Below are 20407 nucleotides of genomic sequence, written 5' to 3'. Positions count from 1 at the left end.
TCTGAAATGAGCAGTTTTTATCTCCTTCTTCTCCCTCTCTCCGATCCTTATCCGCTCTTCCAAACCTCATTATTGTTATTTATTAACAGGGTGTGGGTGTCACTGGCGAGTTCACCAGTTATTGCCCATCCCTAACTGCCCGTGATGGTGATGGTGAGCTGCCTTCTTTAATTGCAACAATCTATGTGGTGTAAGCAGACCCTCAGTGCTGTTAGAGAGGGAATTGACTCAGGGACAGTGAAGGAGCATTGATATACATAGAACATAGAACATAGAACAGTACAGCACAGAACAGGCCCTTCGGCCCACGATGTTGTGCCGAGCTTTATCTGAAACCAAGATCAAGCTATCCCACTCCCTATCATCCTGGTGTGCTCCATGTGCCTATCCAATAACCGCTTAAATGTTCCTAAAGTGTCTGACTCCACTATCACTGCAGGCAGTCCATTCCACACCCCAACCTCTCTCTGCGTAAAGAACCTACATCTGATATCCTTCCTATGTCTCCCACCATGAACCCTATAGTTATGCCCCCTTGTAATAGCTCCATCCACCCGAGGAAATAGTCTTTGAACGTTCACTCTATCTATCCCCTTCATCATTTTATAAAACTCTATTAAGTCTCCCCACAGCCTCCTCCGCTCCAGAGAGAACAGCCCTCGCTCCCTCAACCTTTCCTCATAAGACCTACCCTCCAAACCAGGCAGCATCTCCTCTGCACTCTTTCCAGCGCTTCCACATCCTTCTTATAGTGAGGTGACCAGAACTGCACACAATATTCCAAATGTGGTCTCACCAAGGTCCTGTACAGTTGCAGCATAACCCCACGGCTCTTAAACTCCAACCCCCTGTTAATAAAAGCTAACACACTATAGGCCTTCTTCACAGCTCTATCCACTTGAGTGGCAACCTTTAGAGATCTGTGGATATGGACCCCAAGATCTCTCTGTTCCTCCACAGTCTTCAGAACCCTACCTTTGACCCTGTAATCCACATTTAAATTAGTCCTACCAAAATGAATCACCTCACATTTAAGAACATAAGAACATAAGAAATAGGAGCAGGAGTAGGCCATCTGGCCCTTCGAGCCTGCCCCGCCATTCAACAAGATCATGGCTGATCTGAAGCGAATCAGTTCCACTTACCCGCCTGCTCCCCATATCCCCTAATTCCCTTACCGATCAGAAAACTATCTACCTGTGATTTAAACATATTCAACGAGGAAGCCTCCACCACTCCAGAGATTCACTACCCTCTGAGAGAAGAAGTTCCCCCTCAACTCTGTTCTGAACCGGCCCCCCTTGTTTTGAGGCTGTGCCCTCTAGTTCTGGTTTCCCTTCTAAGTGGAAAGAATCTCTCCACCTCTACCCTATCCAGCCCCTTCATTGTCTTATATGTCTCTATAAGATCACCCCTCATCCTTCTAAACTCCAACGAGTACAGACCCAATCTGTTTAATCTCTCCTCATAAGCTACACCCCTCATCTCTGGTATCAACCTGGTGAACCTTCTCTGCACTCCCTCCAAGGCCAATATATCCTTTCGCAAATAAGGGGACCAAAACTGCACACAGTACTCCAGTTGCGGCCTCACCAGTGCCTTGTACAGTTGCAGCAAGACCTCCCTGCTTTTATATTCTATCCCCCTCGCGATAAAGGCCAACATTCCATTCGCCTTCTTGATCACCTGCTGCACCTGCAGACTGAGTTTTTGCGATTTGTGCACAAGGACCCCCAGGTCCCTCTGCACAGTCGCACGATGTAATTTTTCTCCATTTAAATAATATTCCAATTTACTATTATTTCTTCCAAAGTGGATAACCTCACATTTGCTAACGTTATATTCCATCTGCCAGATCCTCGCCCACTCGCTCAGCCTATCCAAATCTCTCTGCAGACTTTCCGCGTCCTCCACGCAATTCGCTTTCCCACTCACCTTCGTGTCATCAGCAAACTTGAATACCCTACATTCAGTCCCCTCCTCCAGATCATCTTTGTAAATGGTAAACAATTGAGGCCCCAGCACCGATCCCTGCGGCACGCCACTGGTCACCAACTGCCAACCAGAAAAGCACCCATTTATCCCAACTCTCTGCTTCCTGTTAGATAGCCAATCCCCAATCCACGCCAACACCTTACCCCTAACTCCGTGTACCCCAATCTTCTGCAGCAACCTTTTGTGAGGCACCTTATCGAACGCCTTCTGGAAATCTAAAAACACCACATCCACCGGTTCCCCTCTGTCAACCGCACTAGTGACATCTTCATAAAAGTCCAGTAGATTCGTCAGGGTTAAATTCCATTTGCCATTTTTCAGCCCAGCTTTGCATCCTATCTATGTCTCTTTGCAGCCTACAACAGCCCTCCACCTCATCCACTACTCCACCAATCTTGGTGTCATCAGCAAATTTACTGATCCACCCTCCGGCCCCCTCCTCTAAGTCATTAATAAAAATCACAAAGAGCAGAGGACCAAGCACTGATCCCTGTGGCACTCCGCTAGCAACCTGCCTCCAGTCCGAAAATTTTCCATCCACCACCACCCTCTGTCTTCGATCAGATAGCCAGTTACCTATCCAATTGGTCAACTTTCCCTCTATCCCACACCTCCTTACTTTCATCATAAGCCGACCATGGGGGACCTTATCAAACGCCTTACTAAAATCCATGTATATGACATCAACCGCCCTACCTTCATCAACACACCTAGTTACCTCCTCAAAAAATTCTATCAAATTTGTGAGGCACGACTTGCCCTTCACGAATCCGTGCTGACTATCCCGGATTAATCCGCATCTTTCTAAATGGTCGTAAATCCCATCCCTAAGGACCTTTTCCATCAATTTACCAACCACCGAAGTAAGACTAACCGGTCTATAATTACCAGGGTCATTTCTATTCCCTTTTTTAAACAGAGGAACAACATTCACCACTCTCCAGTCCTCTGGCACTATACCCGTGGACAGTGAGGATCCAAAGATCAAAGCCAAAGGTTCTGCAATCTCATCCCTTGCCTCCCAAAGAATCCTAGGATGTATCCCATCTGGCCCAGGGGACTTATCACAGAATCACAGAAACCCTACAGTGCAGAAGGAGGCCATTCGGCCAATTGAGTCTGCACCGACCACAATCCCTCCCAGACCCTACCCCCACATATTTACCCGCTAATCCCTCTAACCTACGCATCTCAAGACTCTAAGGGGCAATTTTTAACCTGGCCAATCAGCCTAACCCGCACATCTTTGGATTGTGGGAGGAAACCAGAGCACCTGGAGGAAACCCATGCAGACACGAGGAGAATGTGCAAACTTCACACAGACAGTGACCCGAGCCGGGAATCGAACCCGGGACCCTGGAGCTGTGAAGCAGCAGTGCTAACCACTGCGCTACCGTGCCGCCCTCAGGTATTTCAAAATTGCCAATACATCTTCCCTCAGGACATCTACCTCCTCCAGCCTATCAGCCTGTATCACACTCTCATCCTCAAAAACATGGCCCCTCTCCTTGGTGAACACTGAAGAAAAGTATTCATTCATCACCTCTCCTATCTTTTCTGACTCCATACACAAGTTCCCACTACTGTCCTTGACCGGCCCTAACCTCACCTTGGTCATTCTTTTACTTCTCACATAAGAGTAAAAAGCTTTGGGGTTTTCCTTGATCCGACCCGCCACAGACTTCTTATGTCCCCTCCTAGCTCTCCTAAGCCTTTTTTTTAGCTCATTCCTTGCTACCTTGTAACCCTCAAGCGACCCAACTGAACCTTGTTTTCTCATCCTTACATACGCTTCCATTTTCCTCTTGACAAGACATTCAACCTCTTTTGTGAACCATGGTTCCCTCACTCGGCCATTTCCTCCCTGCCTGACAGGGACATACCTATCAAGGACACACAGTATTTGTTCCTTGAACAAACACCACTTTACATTTGTGTCTTTCCCTGACAGTTTCTGTTCCCATCTTATGCTCCCTGATTCCCGCCTAAATGCATCATAATTTCCCCTCCCCCAATTATAAACCTTGCCCTGCCGTATGGCCCTATCCCTCTCCAATGCAATAATGAAAGACTCCCCGACCTTTGGGAAAAGATATTGACGATCTAGCTGCTCTGTGCCTCTCATTATTTTATAGACCTCTATAAGATCACCCCTCAGCCTCCTACGCTCCAGAGGAAAAAGTCCCAGTCTATCCAGCCTCTCCTTATAACTCAAACCATCAAGCCCCGGTAGCATCCTAGTAAATCTTTTCTGCACTCTTTCTAGTTTAATAATAGCCTTTCTATAATAGGGTGAGCAGAACTGTACACAGTATTCCAAGTGTGGCCTTACCAATGTCTTGTACAACTTCAACAAGACGTCCCAACTCCTGTATTCAATGTTCTGACCGATGAAACCAAGCATGCCGAATGCCCTCTTCACCACTCTGTCCACCTGTGACTCCACTTTCAAGGAGCTATGAACATGTACCCCTGGATCTCTTTGTTCTGTAACTCTCCCCAATGCCCGACCATTAACTGAGTAAGTCCTGCCCTGGTTCAATCTACCAAAATGCATCACCTCGCATTTGTTTAAATTAAACTCCATCTGGCATTCGTCAGCCGACTGGCCCAATTGATCAAGATCCTGTTGCAATTGGAGATAACTTTCTTCACTGTCCACTATGCCACCAATCTTGGTATCATCTGCAAACTTACTAACCATGCCCCCTATATTCTCATCGAAATCATTAATATAAATGACAAACAACAGTGGGCCCAGCACTGATCCCTGAGGCACACCGCTGGTCACAGACCTCCAGTTTGAAAAACAACCCGCTACAACCAACCTCTGGCTTCTGTCAAGAAGCCAATTTTGTATCCATTTAGATACCTCACCCTGGATCCCGTGAGATTTAACTTTATGCAACAACCTACCATGCGGAACCTTGTCAAAGGCAATGATGAAATGTTGAGGATGGTGATAGGATGGATGGATCGGAGCGAGCTGTGTCTGCTCAGGAATGAGAGGCAAGGTCCAATCGAAGAGATCACAAACAGGAGAATATTCCTCACTCTGAGAAAAGGAAGACTCTGGGATTCATTGCACAGATAGTTGTTGAGGTGGAAACATGAGCGCTGTGTTCAGCACTGTCGCAGTGGATAGGACACTCCATTAAAATCCCCACCCACTCTGGCAGCAGAGGAGGGGCTGGAAGATCCTGCCAGTGGGAGGGGCTGGAACATCCTGCCAGTGGGAGGGGCTGGACAATCCCACTAGGGGGAGGGGCTGGAAGATCCCGCCAATGGGAGGGGCTGGAAGATCCCGCCAATGGGAGGGGCTGGAAGATCCTGCCAATGGGAGGGGCTGGAAGACCCTGCCAGTGGGAGGGACTGGAAGATCCTGCTAGTGGGAGGGGCTGGAACATCCTGCCAGTGGGAGGGGCTGGACAATCCCACTAGGGGGAGGGGCTGGAAGATCCCACCAGTGGGAGGGGCTGGAAGATCCTGCCAATGGGAGGGGCTGGAAGATCCTGCCAGTGGGAGGGACTGGAAGATCCCACCAGTGGGAGGGGCTGGAAGATCCTGCCAATGGGAGGGGCTGGAAGATCCTGCCAGTGGGAGGGACTGGGAGATCCCACCAGTGGGAGGGGCTGGAAGATCTTGCCAGCAGTAGGGGCTGGAAGATACAGCCAGTGGGATGGGCTGGAAGATCCTACCAGTGGGAGGGGCTGGATGATCCCGCCAGCGGGAGGGGCTGGAAGATCCCACCCTTGGTTTTAGCCTGGAGAAGGGAATGTGGGAAAAGAAATGATGGTGGACAAATGTGATGAGAATGTTTTCTACCAGGGAGGAGGAGGCCGCAGCAAGGAATGATTGGACTGAGTGAGGGGTTCAAACCTTGTTGCTTTCAGTCAGTCAGTTGCTGCGTTCTTTACTCACCCTCCGGGAACGCAGCAGATGATCAGTCAGGGTGAACTCAGGGGAGGTGTTTTTAACTCCACAGCTACTCGGTCCTGGAGGGAGATCCTCAGGTCGGTATAATAAATGGCGGCCATGTTTATCCCCTGCAAGATGTTCAATGATGTAACTGCGATTGCTGAACACAATCAGAGCACTGCAGGAAAGAAAACACGTCATGTTAGCCTGACCTCACTGATTAGAAAGCAAGTCTTTCACTGCACATTGAGTAATCATTACTCTGTGAATAACGGATTTTCCAATAATCCTCACACTGCTGAATAAACACATCCCAGTGCAGTTACACAGTGACTAATCCTTACCCTGCTGAATAAACACATTAAGAAGTTTAACAACACCAGGTTAAAGTCCAACAGGTTTATTTGGTAGCAAAAGCCACACAAGCTTTCGAAGCTCTAAGCCCCTTCTTCAGGTGAGTGGGAATTCTGTTCACAAACAGAGTTTATAAAGACACAGACTCAATTTACATGAATACTGGTTGGAATGCGAATACTTACAACGAATCAAGTCTTTAAGAAACAAAACAATGGGAGTGGAGAGAGCATCAAGACAGGCTAAAAAGATGTGTATTGTCTCCAGACAAGACAGCCAGTGAAACTCTGCAGGTCCACGCAACTGTGGGCGTTACAAATAGTGTGACATGAACCCAATATCCCGGTTGAGGCCGTCCTCGTGTGTGCGGAACTTGGCTATCAGTTTCTGCTCAGCGACTCTGCGCTGTCGTGTGTCGCGAAGGCGAAGGAGAACAGTGACCAAGACACCACACAACCCTGCCACAGCAACCTCTGCAAGACGTGCCGGATCATCGACACAGATGCCATCATCTCACGTGAGAACACCATCCACCAGGTACACGGTACATACTCTTGCAACTCGGCCAACATTGTCTACCTGATACGCTGCAGGAAAGGATGTCCCGAGGCATGGTACATTGGGGAAACCATGCAGACGCTGCGACAACGGATGAATGAACACCGCTCGACAATCACCAGGCAGGAGTGTTCTCTTCCTGTTGGGGAGAACTTCAGCAGTCACGGGCATTCAGCCTTGGATCTTCAGGTAAGCGTTCTCCAAGGTGGCCTTCACAACACACGACAGCGCAGAGTCGCTGAGCAGAAACTGATAGCCAAGTTCCGCACACACGAGGACGGCTTCAACCGGGATATTGGGTTCATGTCACACTATTTGTAACCCCCACAGTTGCGTGGACCTGCAGAGTTTCACTGGCTGTCTTGTCTGGAGACAATACACATCTTTTTAGCCTGTCTTGATGCTCTCTCCACTCCCATTGTTTTGTTTCTTAAAGACTGGATTAGCTGCAAGCATTCGCATTCCAACCATTATTCATGTAAATTGAGTCTGTGTCTTTATAAACTCTGTTTGTGAACAGAATGCCCACTCACCTGAAGAAGGGGCTTAGAGCTTCGAAAGCTTGTGTGGCTTTTGCTACCAAGTAAACCTGTTGGACTTTAACCTGGTGTTGTTAAACTTCTTACTGTGTTTACCCCAGTCCAACGCCGGCATCTCCACATCATGAATAAACACATCCCAGTACAGTTACACAGTGAGTAATCCTTACCCTGCTGAATAAACACATCCCAGTACAGTTACACAGTGACTAATCCGTACCCTGCTGAATAAACACATCCCAGTACAGTTACACAGTGAGTAATCCTTACCCTGCTGAATAAACACATCCCAGTACAGTTACACAGTGACTAATCCTCACCCTGCTGAATAAACACATCCCAGTACAGTTACACAGTGACTAATCCGTACCCTGCTGAATAAACACATCCCAGTACAGTTACACAGTGAGTAATCCTTACCCTGCTGAATAAACACATCCCAGTACAGTTACACAGTGACTAATCCGTACCCTGCTGAATAAACACATCCCAGTACAGTGACACAGTGACTAATCCTTACCCTGCTGAATAAACACATCCCAGTACAGTGACACAGTGACTAATCCTTACCCTGCTGAATAAGCACATTCCAGTACAGTTACACAGTGACTAATCCTTACCCTGCTGAATAAACACATCCCAGTACAGTTACACAGTGGCTAATCCTTACCCTGCTGAATAAACACATCCCAGTGCAGTTACACAGGGACTAATCCTCACCCTGCTGAATAAATACATCCCAGTACAGTTAGACAGTGAGTAATCCTTACCCTGCTGAATAAACACATCCCAGTACAGTTACACAGTGACTAATCCTTACCCTGCTGAATAAACACATCCCAGTACAGTGACACAGTGACTAATCCTTACCCTGCTGAATAAAAACATCCCAGTACAGTTACACAGTGACTAATCCTTACCCTGCTGAATAAACACATCCCAGTACAGTTACACAGTGACTAATCCTTACCCTGCTGAATAAACACATCCCAGTACAGTTACACAGTGAGTAATCCTCACCCTGCTGAATAAACACATCCCAGAACAGTGACACATTGAGTAATCCTTACCCTGCTGAATAAACACATCCCAGTACAGTGACACAGTGACTAATCCTTACCCTGCTGAATAAACACATCCCAGTGCAGTTACACAGGGACTAATCCTTAGCCTGCTGAATAAACACATCCCAGTGCAGTTACACAGGGACTAATCCTTACCCTACTGAATAAACACATCCCAGTACAGTTACACAGTGACTAATCCGTACCCTGCTGAATAAACACATCCCAGTACAGTTACACAATGACTAATCCTTACCCTGCTGAATAAACACATCCCAGTACAGTTACACAGTGACTAATCCTTACCCTGCTGAATAAACACATCCCAGTGCAGTTACACAGGGACTAATCCTTACCCTGCTGAATAAACACATCCCAGTGCAGTTACACAGGGACTAATCCTTACCCTGCTGAATAAACACATCCCAGTGCAGTTACACAGGGACTAATCCTTACCCTGCTGAATAAACACATCCCAGTGCAGTTACACAATGACTAATCCTTACCCTGCTGAATAAACACATCCCAGTACAGTTACACAGTGACTAATCCTCAGGAATTGTCAGTTTTGTTACCTGAGTCCTGAGCAGATGCTCGCAGAGACCTGGGATCCGGGGAGTTCTCTGACGGAGCCCTCATAGCAACATCGATACTGCAGTAAAATAGGTAAATGTCAGCACCAATGTTTCTGATATTGATAATATCGCTGACAACAATTTTATACCATAAATCACAATAACAAGGGTAACTGACCAATGGATAATGTCTCAGAATATTGAGGCAGTTGATAGCAGGTTGACTCTTGTTGGAGACACGACATGAGGAGGAAATGGGGGCTATCAGGATTATTTGACAGTCTATCCTCCCAGACTCAGCTTGGTTTCATGAACGCCAAGTAATGTTTGACTCATTTGTTTGAGTGCTTCATGATGTAACAAGCAAGGTGGATAATGGGGATCCTGTAGATTTAGTATACCTGGACTTAGAGAAGGCATTGACATGGGGTCAGGGGTAAGTGTGGCATGGTGACACAGTGGTTAGCACTGCTGTCTCACAGTGCCAGGGACCCGGGGCAGCACGGTGACACAGTGGTTAGCGCTGCTGTCTCACAGTGCCAGGGACCCGGGGCAGCACGGTGACACAGTGGTTAGCACTGCTGTCTCACAGCGCCAGGGACCCGGGGCAGCACGGTGACACAGTGGGTTAGCACTGCTCCCTCACAGTGCCAGGGACCCGGGGCAGCACGGTGACACAGTGGTTAGCACTGCTCCCTCACAGTGCCAGGGACCCGGGGCAGCACGGTGACACAGTGGTTAGCACTGCTGTCTCACAGAGCCAGGGACCCGGGGCAGCACGGTGACACAGTGGTTAGCACTGCTCCCTCACAGTGCCAGGGACCCGGGGCAGCACGGTGACACAGTGGTTAGCACTGCTCCCTCACAGTGCCAGGGACCCGGGGCAGCACGGTGACACAGTGGTTAGCACTGCTCCCTCACAGTGCCAGGGACCCGGGGCAGCACGGTGACACAGTGGTTAGCACTGCTCCCTCACAGTGCCAGGGACCCGGGGCAGCACGGTGACACAGTGGTTAGCACTGCTGTCTCACAGTGCCAGGGACCCGGGGCAGCACGGTGACACAGTGGTTAGCACTGCTGTCTCACAGTGCCAGGGACCCGGGGCAGCACGGTGACACAGTGGTTAGCACTGCTGTCTCACAGTGCCAGGGACCCGGGGCAGCACGGTGACACAGTGGTTAGCACTGCTGTCTCACAGCACCAGGGACCCGGGGCAGCACGGTGACACAGTGGTTAGCACTGCTCCCTCACAGTGCCAGGGACCCGGGGCAGCACAGTGGCACAGTGGTTAGCACTGCTCCCTCACAGTGCCAGGGACCCGGGGCAGCACAGTGGCACAGTGGTTAGCACTGCTCCCTCACAGTGCCAGGGACCCGGGGCAGCACGGTGACACAGTGGTTAGCACTGCTGCCTCACAGTGCCAGGGACCCGGGGCAGCACGGTGGCACAGTGGTTAGCACTGCTGTCTCACAGTGCCAGGGACCCAGGTTTGATTCCTGGCTTGGGTCACTGTCTGTGTGGAGTCTGCACATTCTCCCCGTGTCTGCCTGGGTTTCCTCCGGCTGCTCTGGTTTCCTCCCACAGTCTGAATGACGTGCTGGTTAGGGTGCATTTACCCGAACAAGTGCCGGAATGTGGCGACTAGGGGAATTTCACAGTAACTTCATTGCAGTGTTAATGTAAGCCTTACTTGTGACACTAATAAATAAACTTTAACTTAACTTGAACTTAAAATTTATTAGCTTGGATAGAGGATTGGCCAACCAACAGAAATCAGAGAGTTGGCATAAATGGGTGTGTTTCTGGTTGGTGAGATGTAATGGGGAGGGTGCCAAGGGGTCCGGTTCACAGGTTCCAGCTATTTACAATCTATAATAATGTCTTGGACACAGGGATGGTAGAGACTGCAGTCAAATTTGCAGATGGCACTAAAATCGGTGGGATAGTCAGTTGCACTGAAGAAATAAGCAATTTACAAATGGATATGGGTGGGTTCAGTGAATGGGGCAAAATCTGGCAGATGGAGTTGAAGGAGGATAAGTGTGAGGTTATAATTATGGTAGGAAAAATAGAAAGGGAAATTATTATCTTAATGGAGAGAAACTTCAAAATGATTTGGTGCAGAGGGCGGTGGGAGCCTTCATGCATGGTTTGTAGAAAGCTATTACACAGATACAGCAGTTAAGAGAAAGGCAAATAGAATTTGGGCATTTATTGCTAAAGGAATAGAATATAAAAATAGGGAAGTGTTGCTGTGACTGTACAGATCATTAGAGAGACCACACGGAGAATATTGTGTCGAATTTTGTCCCCTTACTTGAGGAGGGCTGGAGTGGAAGGGGGTTCAGAGGAGATTCACTCCAATGATTCCAGAGATCAGGGGTTTGTCTTGTGAAGAAGGATTGAGCAGATTAGACCCTACAATCCCTGGAGTCGAGAAGAATGAGAGGACATCTAATTGAGGTCTATAAGGAATAGGCTGGAATTTGCCCCCAAAAATTCAAAGTGTCAAATTCATGGGAAAACTGCAGTAATTAGCTCTGTTTTTTTTCAGTAGAAGTTCAGGCTTGAATCTCCCACACTCTGCAATGCAGAGGTCACAATCGGGAATATCATGAAAAGCTCATGGTGGGTGCTATTCCCGACTGCGAGTCTGAAACCAGTCGGACTCTGCGCATGCACAGTGGCCCCGAACTCTCAGCCTCACTCTTTGCTGACCAGCTCGATCGCTGGCCAGCCCGGGACCCCTGCAGTGCTGCCCCCCCCAATCCCCCCACAGCTCAATCGCGGCCCCCCCAACCATTCCCAGACCAGCCACAATCTCCAACCACCCGGGCGGCACGTAGCACAGTGGTTAGCACTGCAGCTTCACAGCTCCAGGGACCTGGGTTCGATTCCCGGCTTGGGTCACTGTCTGTGTGGAGTTTGCACATTCTCCTCGTGTCTGCGTGGGTTTCCTCCGTGTGCTCCGGTTTCCTCCCACAGTCCAAAGATGTGCGGGTTAGGTTGATTGGCCCTTAGTGTCCTGAGATGTGTAGGTTAGAGGGATTAGCGGGTAAATATGTAGGGATATGGGGGTAGGGCCTGGGTGGGATTGTGGTCGGTGCAGACTCGACGGGCCGAATGGCCTCTTTCTGCACTGTAGGGTTTCTATGATTCTATGATTCTCACCTCCCCCACTCCACAGCAGGCAGACCCACCCCAGCTGACCTGCTGACCCCCCCAACTGATTCCTCCCACCAGCTAAACCCCAGCCTGCAGACACCCCCTCCTCCACAGCAGGCAGACCCCCCTCCCACCCCGGCAGACCTCCATCCCCCCAGCTGATTTCCCCCACCTACTGACCTCCCCCCAGCTATTCCCCCCCAGCTAATCCCCAGCCGGCAGACCCCCCCCGATCCCGCCCCAATCGCTGGCCTCCCTCGTGTCCCCGTCAGTCCCAATGCAGAGTGGCAGTGGTACTCCGGACCCTCCAGCGATTGCCCCCTAGGCCTCACCCCCCCATCATTCCCCACATCCTAGGCCCCGCGCCATATCTCCCATCCCCTTAGCACTGCCCTGTGCCCGATTTGCGTTCTTTACTGCCTGCTGTACCTGCACGCTTAATTTCAGTGACTCCAAGGTCTCGGTGAGTATCCACCTCTCTCAATTTACACCCATTCAAGTAATAATCTGTCTTCCTATTATTGCTACCAAAGTGGATAACCTCACATTTATCCACATTATACTGCATCTGCCATGCAGATACCCACACACTCAGCCTGTCCAAATCACGCTGAAACATCTCAGCATCCTCCTCACAGCTCACCCTCCCACCCAACTTTGTATCTTCTGCAAATTTGGAGATAATACATTCAGTTCCCTCTTCTGTCATTAATATATAATGTGAACAGTTGGGGTCCCAGCACAGATCCCTGCGGAACCCCACTAGTCACTGACTGCCAATCAGGAAAAAACCCATCTATACCAACTCTTTGCTTCCTATCTGCTAACCAGCTTTCTATCCATCTCGACATTACCTGCAATCCCATGTGCTTTAACTTTACACAGTAGCCTGTTATGTGAGACCTTGTCGAAAGCCTTCTGAAAGTCTGAATAAATCACATCCACTGGTTCTCCTTGGTCAACTCTACCAGTTACATCCTCACAATATTCTAATAGATTCATCAAGCATTATTTCCCTTCTGTAAATCCATGCTGACTTTGTCTGATTCTACCACTGCCTTCCAAATGCCGAGTTATGAAATCCTTGATAATTGACTCCAGCAGCTTCCCCAGTCCCGACGTTAGGCTCACTGGTCTATAGTTCCCTGTTTTCTCTCTACCTCCCTTTTTGAATAGCGGGCTTACATTAGCTACCCCCCAATCTGCAGGAACTATTCCAGAGTCCAAAGAATTTCAAAAAATAACCACCAATGGTTATTTTCCAAAACCACCAATCTACTATTTCCAAGGCCACTTCCTTAAGTTACTCTGGGATGAAATTTATCCATCTTCAATCCCATCAATGTCCCCAAAACCATTTCTCTACTAATGCTGGTTTCCTTCAGCTCCTCACCAAAACATGTTTCTCTCAGAACTTCTGGTACATTATTCATGTCTTCCTTTGTGAAATTACTTCAGTAAGGCCTTTGACAAGGTCCCTCATGGCAGACTGGTGCAGAAGGTGAAGTCGCATTGGGATCAGAGGTGAGCTGGCAAGGTGGATACAAAACTGGCTCGGTCAAAGAAGACGGAGGGTAGCAGTGGAAGGGTGTGTTTCTGAATGGAGGGCTGTGACAAGTGGCGTTCCTCAGGGATCAGTGCTGGGACCTTTGCTGTTTGTAATATATATAAATGATTTGGAGGAAAATGTAACTGGTCTGATTAGTAAGTTTGCGGACAACACTAAGGCTGGTGGATTTGGGGATAGCGATGAGGACCATCAGAGGATACAGCAGGATATAGATCAGTTGGAGACTTGGGCGGAGAGATGGCAGATGGAGTTTAATCCAGACAAATGTGAGGTAATACATTTTGGAAGGTCTAATACAGATAGGAAATATACAGTAAATGGCAGAACCCCTAAGAGTATTGATAGGCAAAGGGATCTGGGTGTACAGGTACACAGGTCACTGAAAGTGGCAATGCAGGTGGAGAAGGTCGTCAAGAAGGCATACGGCATGCTTGCCTTCATCGTTTGGGGCATTGGGTTTAAAAATTGGCAAGTCATTTGGCCCATGATAGAACCTTAGTTAGGCCGCACTTGGGATATAGTGTTCAACTCTGGTTGCCACACTATCAGAAGGATGTGGAGTTGCGGATAGTGATGAGCATTGTCAGAGAATACAGCAGGATATAGATAGGCTGGAACATTGGGTGGAGAAATGGCAGATGGAATTTAATCCAGATAAATGCGAAGTGATGCATTTTGGTAGAACTAATGTAAGGGGGAGCTATACAATAAATGGCAGAACCATCAGGAGTATAGACACACAGGGATCTGGGTGTGCAAGTCCACAGATCCTTAAAGGTGGCAGCACAGGTGGAAAAGGTGGTGAAGAAGGCATATGGCATGCTTGCCTTTATTGGACGGGGCATAGAATATAAAAGTTGGCATATGATGTTGCGGCTGTATAGAACGATGGTTAGGCCACATTTGGAATACTGTGTCCAGTTCTGGTCGCCGCACTACCAGAAGGATGTGGAGGCTTTGGAGAGAGTTCAGAAAAGGTTTACCAGGATGTTGCCTGGTCTGGAGGGTATTAACTATGAGGAGAGATTGAGTAAACTAGGGTTGTTCTCCCTGGAAAGATGGAGGATGAGGGGTGTCCTAATAGAAGTTTATAAAATTATGAAGGCCATTGATATGGTGAACAGTTGGAAGCTTTTTCCCAGGTCAGAAATGACAAACACAAGGGGTCACAAGTTCAAGGTAAGGGGGGCAAGGTTCAATACAGATATGCGGGGGACGTATTTTACACAGAGGGTGGTGGGGGCCTGGAATGCACTACCAAGCAAGGTGGTTGAGGCGGACACACTGGGATCATTTAAGACTTATCTAGATAGCCACATGAACAGACTGGGAATAGAGGGATACAAATGGATGGTCTAGTTAGGAACACATGAGCGGCGCAGGCTTGGAGGGCCGAAGGGCCTGTTCCTGTGCTGTTTTGTTCTTTGTTTCTTTGTTATTCACCACCCTCTGGGTGAAGACATTTCTCCTCACCTCAGTTCTAAAAGGTTTATCCCTTATCCTCAAACTATGACCCCCTAGTTCTGGAGTCCCCCACCATTGGGAATATTCTTCACATTTCTTGTCCCATTCCTACTATTTTTAACTCTGTCCTTATCTGACTCTTGCCCCCGATTTCTCTGCCTATCACTTTCCTTATTCTCCTTACTGTTTTTTCCTCTTGTTCTTAATTACCCCCTGCTGCGAATCCTTGCAGAAGTTCCCACCATACCGCCTCAATAGCAAGAATGTCCTTCCTCAGACTAGGAGACCAAAACTGCACACAATACTCAAGGTGTGGCCTCACCAAGGCCCTGTATAACTGCAGCAAGACATCCTTACTCAAATCATCTTGCTATGAAGGCCAGCATGCCATTAGCTTTCCTCACCGCCTCCTGTACCAACACGCCAATATTGAGCGACTGTTCCATCATCACACCCAGGTCATGTTACACTTCCCATTTTCCTAAACTGCCACCATTCAGATCATAATCTTCCTGTTTTTGCCACCAAAGTGGATGAGCTCACATTTATCCACATTGTATTGCATTTGCCAAATATTTATCCACTCAGCCAGCCTTTCCAAGTCACTCTGCAGCATCTTAGCATCCTCCTCACAGCACACACTGCCACCCAGCTTAGTGTCATCTGCAAATTTGGAGATATTGGATTCAATTGCTTCATCCAAATCATTAATGTATATTGTGAATAGCTGGGGTCCCAGCACCGAACCCGGCGGTCACTGCCTGCCGCTCTGAAAAGGACCCATTTATTCCCACTCTCTGTTTCCTGTCTGCCAACCAGTTCTCTATCCACATCAATACATTACTCCCAATACCATGGCTTTGATTTAGCTTACTAATCTCTTGTGTGGGGCCGTGTCAAAAGCCTTTTGAAAATCCAGATACACAACATCCACTGGTTCACCCTTGTCACATCCTCAAAAAAATTCCAGAAGATTTGTCGAGCACAATTTCCCTTCAGTGAATCCGTGCTGATTTGAACCGATCCTGTCATCGCTTTCCAAATGCTCAGTTATTGCATCCTTAATAATTGACTCCAGCATTTTCCCCACCACCAATGCCAGGAAAACTGGTCTATACTTCCCCTCACCGGTCTGTAATTCCCCTAACTGGTCTATAATTCCCCTCACCGGTCTATAATTCTCCGAACCCATCTATACTTCCCCTAACCGTTCTATAATTCCCCTAACCAGACTATAATTCTCCTAACCCATCTATAATTCCCCTAACCGGTCTATAATTCCCCTAACCCATCTATAATTCCCCTAACCTGTCTATAATTCCCCTAGCCGGTCTATAATTCCCCTAACCGGTCTATAATTCCCCTAACCCATCTATACTTCCCCTAACCGGTCTATAATTCCCCTAACCGGTCTATAATTCTCCTAACCCATCTATACTTCCCCTAGCCGGTCTATAATTCCCCTAACCGGTCTATAATTCCCCTAACCGGTCTATAATTCCCCTAACCGGTCTATAATTCCCCTAACCCATCTATACTTCCCCTAACCGGTCTATAATTCCCCTAACCGGTCTATAATTCCCCTAACCCATCTATACTTCCCCTAACCGGTCTATAATTCCCCTAACCAGTCTATAATTCCCCTAACCGGTCTATAATTCCCCTAACCCATCTATACTTCCCCTAACCGGTCTATAATTCCCCTAACCGGTCTATAATTCCCCTAACCGGTCTATAATTCCCCTAACCGGTCTATAATTCTCCTAACCCATCTATAATTCCCCTAACCGGACTATACATAGAACATAGAACAGTACAGCACAGAACAGGCCCTTCAGTCCACGATATTGTGCCGAGCTTTATCTGAAACCAAGATCAAGCTATCCCACTCCCTATCATCCTGGTGTGCTTCATGTGCCTATCCAATAACCGCTTAAATGTTCCTAAAGTGTCTGACTCCACTATCACTGCAGGCAGTCCATTCCACACCCCAACCACTCTCTGAGTAAAGAACCTACCTTGGACACCAGAGAATGATCTGGCCTCCCTCTGCCTTCCGCACCCCCCCCCCCCCCCCCCCCACTCCCCCCCACCACCACCACCAGACAACAATCTGGCCTCCCTCCCCCCACCCCCTACCAGAGATACATCTGACCCGCCTCCTCCCCCGCCCCCTACCCCCCACCAAAAAATGATCGGGCCTCCCCCCCCGCACCCCCCACCAGAGAATGATCTGCCCCGCCTCCCCCTCCCCTCCCCATCACCGATCTGAGTCAGGGAGCCGCCAGAAGCTCTGAACTTACCTCTTCAGCACCTGGAGCACCCGAAAAGGACCTTTACTGAGCAGGTCTGTTTCACGCTGAATCTGGTCGTGCGAACGCAATGGTAAAGGGGGGAAAAGGTGGTAAAGTAGACGGGCAGCCCATTAATTCGATTTAAACGCATCAAATGCATTTAAGTCGCCGTTGCGCCCGTTTCGGGCACGAATCAAATCACGGTCATTTTCGGGCCTTGGTAAAGTGGGCATCTGCGGGGACACGGGCACGGATCACGTTAATGGCCTCACGCCCGAGTTTGCCACGTTGGTAAAATCGGGCCCATGGTCCATGCATCAAATCAGTGATCTGAACGACCCTCTTGTGGTCAACACATGCACAGCAGACATGAGGATGGAAGAAGACTCAAACTGCGCAGATGTGGCCGGGGTTTGTGCAGAGGTCACCGGGTCCCCGGGAACTGCAGTTCCCAAACTCCAACTCCACCTTAAACTGAAGATAACTTTTCTTTCCACTTTTTCATCTCCAAAAAGAGAGAATATAATTCTCACTCTTTGAGATGGAGTGACATCAGCATTAGCATAGAATCCTCGACCGTAAACATCCTGAGGGGGGCGCTCATTGACCAGAAACTGAACTGGACCCAGCCATATCAATACTATGGGCAAAAGAGCAGGTCAGAGGCTGGGAATCCTGCGGCGAGTAACTTACCTCTTGAATCCTCAAGGCCTGTCCACCATCTACAAAGCACATGTCAGGAATGTAAGGAATACTCTCCACCTCTCCAGATGTGCAGCTTAAGAAGCTCAGGAGAAAGCAACACACTTGATTGGATGGCATCCATCCCGTTAAACTTTTCTCTCCCTGCACCACTGATTGAGAATGGCAGTCGTGATTACCATCGACTGCAGGAAGATGTAGGAACATTCCTTTGATGGCACCTTCCAAAGCCACAACCTCTGCTACAAAGGACAAGGGCAGCAGATACATGCAGATACCACCACCTGAATGTTCCCCTTCATCACGCACACTGTCAGAGTAACATGTCACCGTTCCTTCATTGTCGCTGTGTCAGACTTCTGGAACTCTCTCTGTAACAGGTTGGAAAGGAAGGGCTTGTTCCGAGTAAAGTTTAGAAGAGTGAGGAGTGACTTGATTGCCTTACATATTGAGAGTTTATGGGTTCATGCCTTGGCCTTGCCCATGGCGGGTTTAGCAGCAGGAGACAATTGATTAGACAGGAGGGTGATGGATATGAACACCCTCTGTGACAGGAAGGTTCATGAATGGCCTTCCCACTTGCCACCAATAGAGGTCTCATTGGCCAATGAATGCCATGCTGCAGTTTGCCCCTGGGTGAGTGATTGGGATGGTGGGCCGGGTTTTAAACAACCAGTCTGCTTTGTCCCAGATGATGCTAAGCTGATTGAGTGTGGTTAATGCTGCACTAATCCGGGAACCTCTCAGATCCCAGCTCCGAATCAGAGTAACGCACACCCCTGGCGAATTGTTCAGCAGTCAGGTGCTGGGGAAAGAACAGGAACAGGAAACAGGAACAAATGTCCACACTCATTGCATTTAACAATCGATGGATCTCAGTCTGGTCTCAGCTTCACAGATTTTCCTTACCATTTCCGTCTCCTTCTCTGTCACCAGAGTCCCATTTGAATCATAATACGAAACCTGGAACCCTCTCGGCAAAAGCAAACTGTGGAAAAAACAGAAAGGATCAAGTTTTGATTGAATGGGAGTGACTGGTAGAGTCATTGCACATGCAGAATACACACTGAACATAGAAACATAGAAGATGGAGCAGGAGGAACCTTAGTTAGGCCGCACTGGGAATATAGTGTTCAATTCTGGTCACCACACTACCAGCAGGATGTGGAGGCTTTGGAGAGGGTACAGAAAAGATTTACCAGGATGTTGCCTGGTATGGAGGGTGTGGTGAACCATCGTTGGTTGCCACTGTGGGGGTTGTTATAATGTTGTTGGGTTAGGGTGTTTACCTGTGGTAGATGTTGTTATGGCACATCCCGGCTGGGCCCCGCCTCCTGGGGAGAGGTATAAGACCCTCTGCTCAGGCGGGACCCCTCCAGTCTGAATTGGTGTACTCGTGTTAGTTAGTTCCATTGTTTGCTAATAAAAGCCTTCAATAACTGAAGCCTTGTACCTCGTGCTTGATTGTCGCGCATCAATTTTATTAGCAAACATAAAACTCTCGACAGTAAAGAGAGTATGGAACAAACACTAAAACCAGAGTGTCTGACGCTGGACCCACGTCGGTGCCGCTAACACCTTCGATCACTGGTGGAAGTGTTTCGAGGACTACCTGGCAGCCTCTGCAGCTGTTACTACGGACGACGACAAACTCCAGGTCCTCCACGCGAGGGTAAGCGACACGGTCTATCTTGCGATTCGTGCGGCCACCACTTACCCGAGGGCCATCGAGCTCTTGAAGAAACGATACACGAGACCACCCAACGAGATCCACGCTCGTTACCTCCTCGCGACACGACGTCGGCAGTCGGGCGAAACCATGGAGGACTACGCCAATGAGCTCTTGCAGATTGCCAGGGGCTGCGACTGCAAAGATGTGTCGGCTGAGCAATACATGTACGACCTCGCCCGAGATGCGTTCGTAGCAGGGGTAGGGTCCTCGTACATCCGGCTTAAGCTACTGGAGAAAGGGAACCTCAACCTGACCCAAGCGATGGAGATGGCTGAGATGCTGGAGGCAGCGTCGAAAAGCTTGGCTCTGTACCCCGAAGACCACGTGGAGACAACGTGGCAGGAGCAAGCACAAATCCCTCCTCGCCCCACGGGCTCGCGCTCCCATATCGATCCGACGACGGCGGCAGCTCCAGGCGGCCAGCGATGCTATTTTTGCGGCGGAGCCAAGCATCCACGGCAACAGTGTCCTGCAAAA

The 20407-nt window shown here is 48.8% G+C and overlaps 1 protein-coding gene across 1 annotated transcript in view; it reads right to left on the bottom strand.

Annotated features, from left to right (window-relative positions):
- The window catches only part of LOC144481080 (disintegrin and metalloproteinase domain-containing protein 12-like), a 359843-nt gene that overhangs the window by 163351 nt on the left and 176085 nt on the right, over positions 1-20407 (bottom strand). Inside the window, exons 4-6 of the mRNA XM_078200726.1 lie at positions 19108-19186; positions 9004-9080; positions 5917-6091 (exon numbers count right to left, since the gene is read on the bottom strand). Coding sequence (XP_078056852.1) covers positions 5917-6091; positions 9004-9080; positions 19108-19186 — 331 coding nt within the window. The remainder of the gene's footprint in view (positions 1-5916; positions 6092-9003; positions 9081-19107; positions 19187-20407) is intronic.

This window comes from Mustelus asterias, chromosome 1 (assembly GCF_964213995.1).
Source record: "Mustelus asterias chromosome 1, sMusAst1.hap1.1, whole genome shotgun sequence".
NCBI lineage: Eukaryota > Metazoa > Chordata > Chondrichthyes > Carcharhiniformes > Triakidae > Mustelus > Mustelus asterias.
The sequence above is the reverse complement of the archived record's forward strand: the minus strand, read 5'-3'. Positions and strand labels throughout refer to the sequence as shown.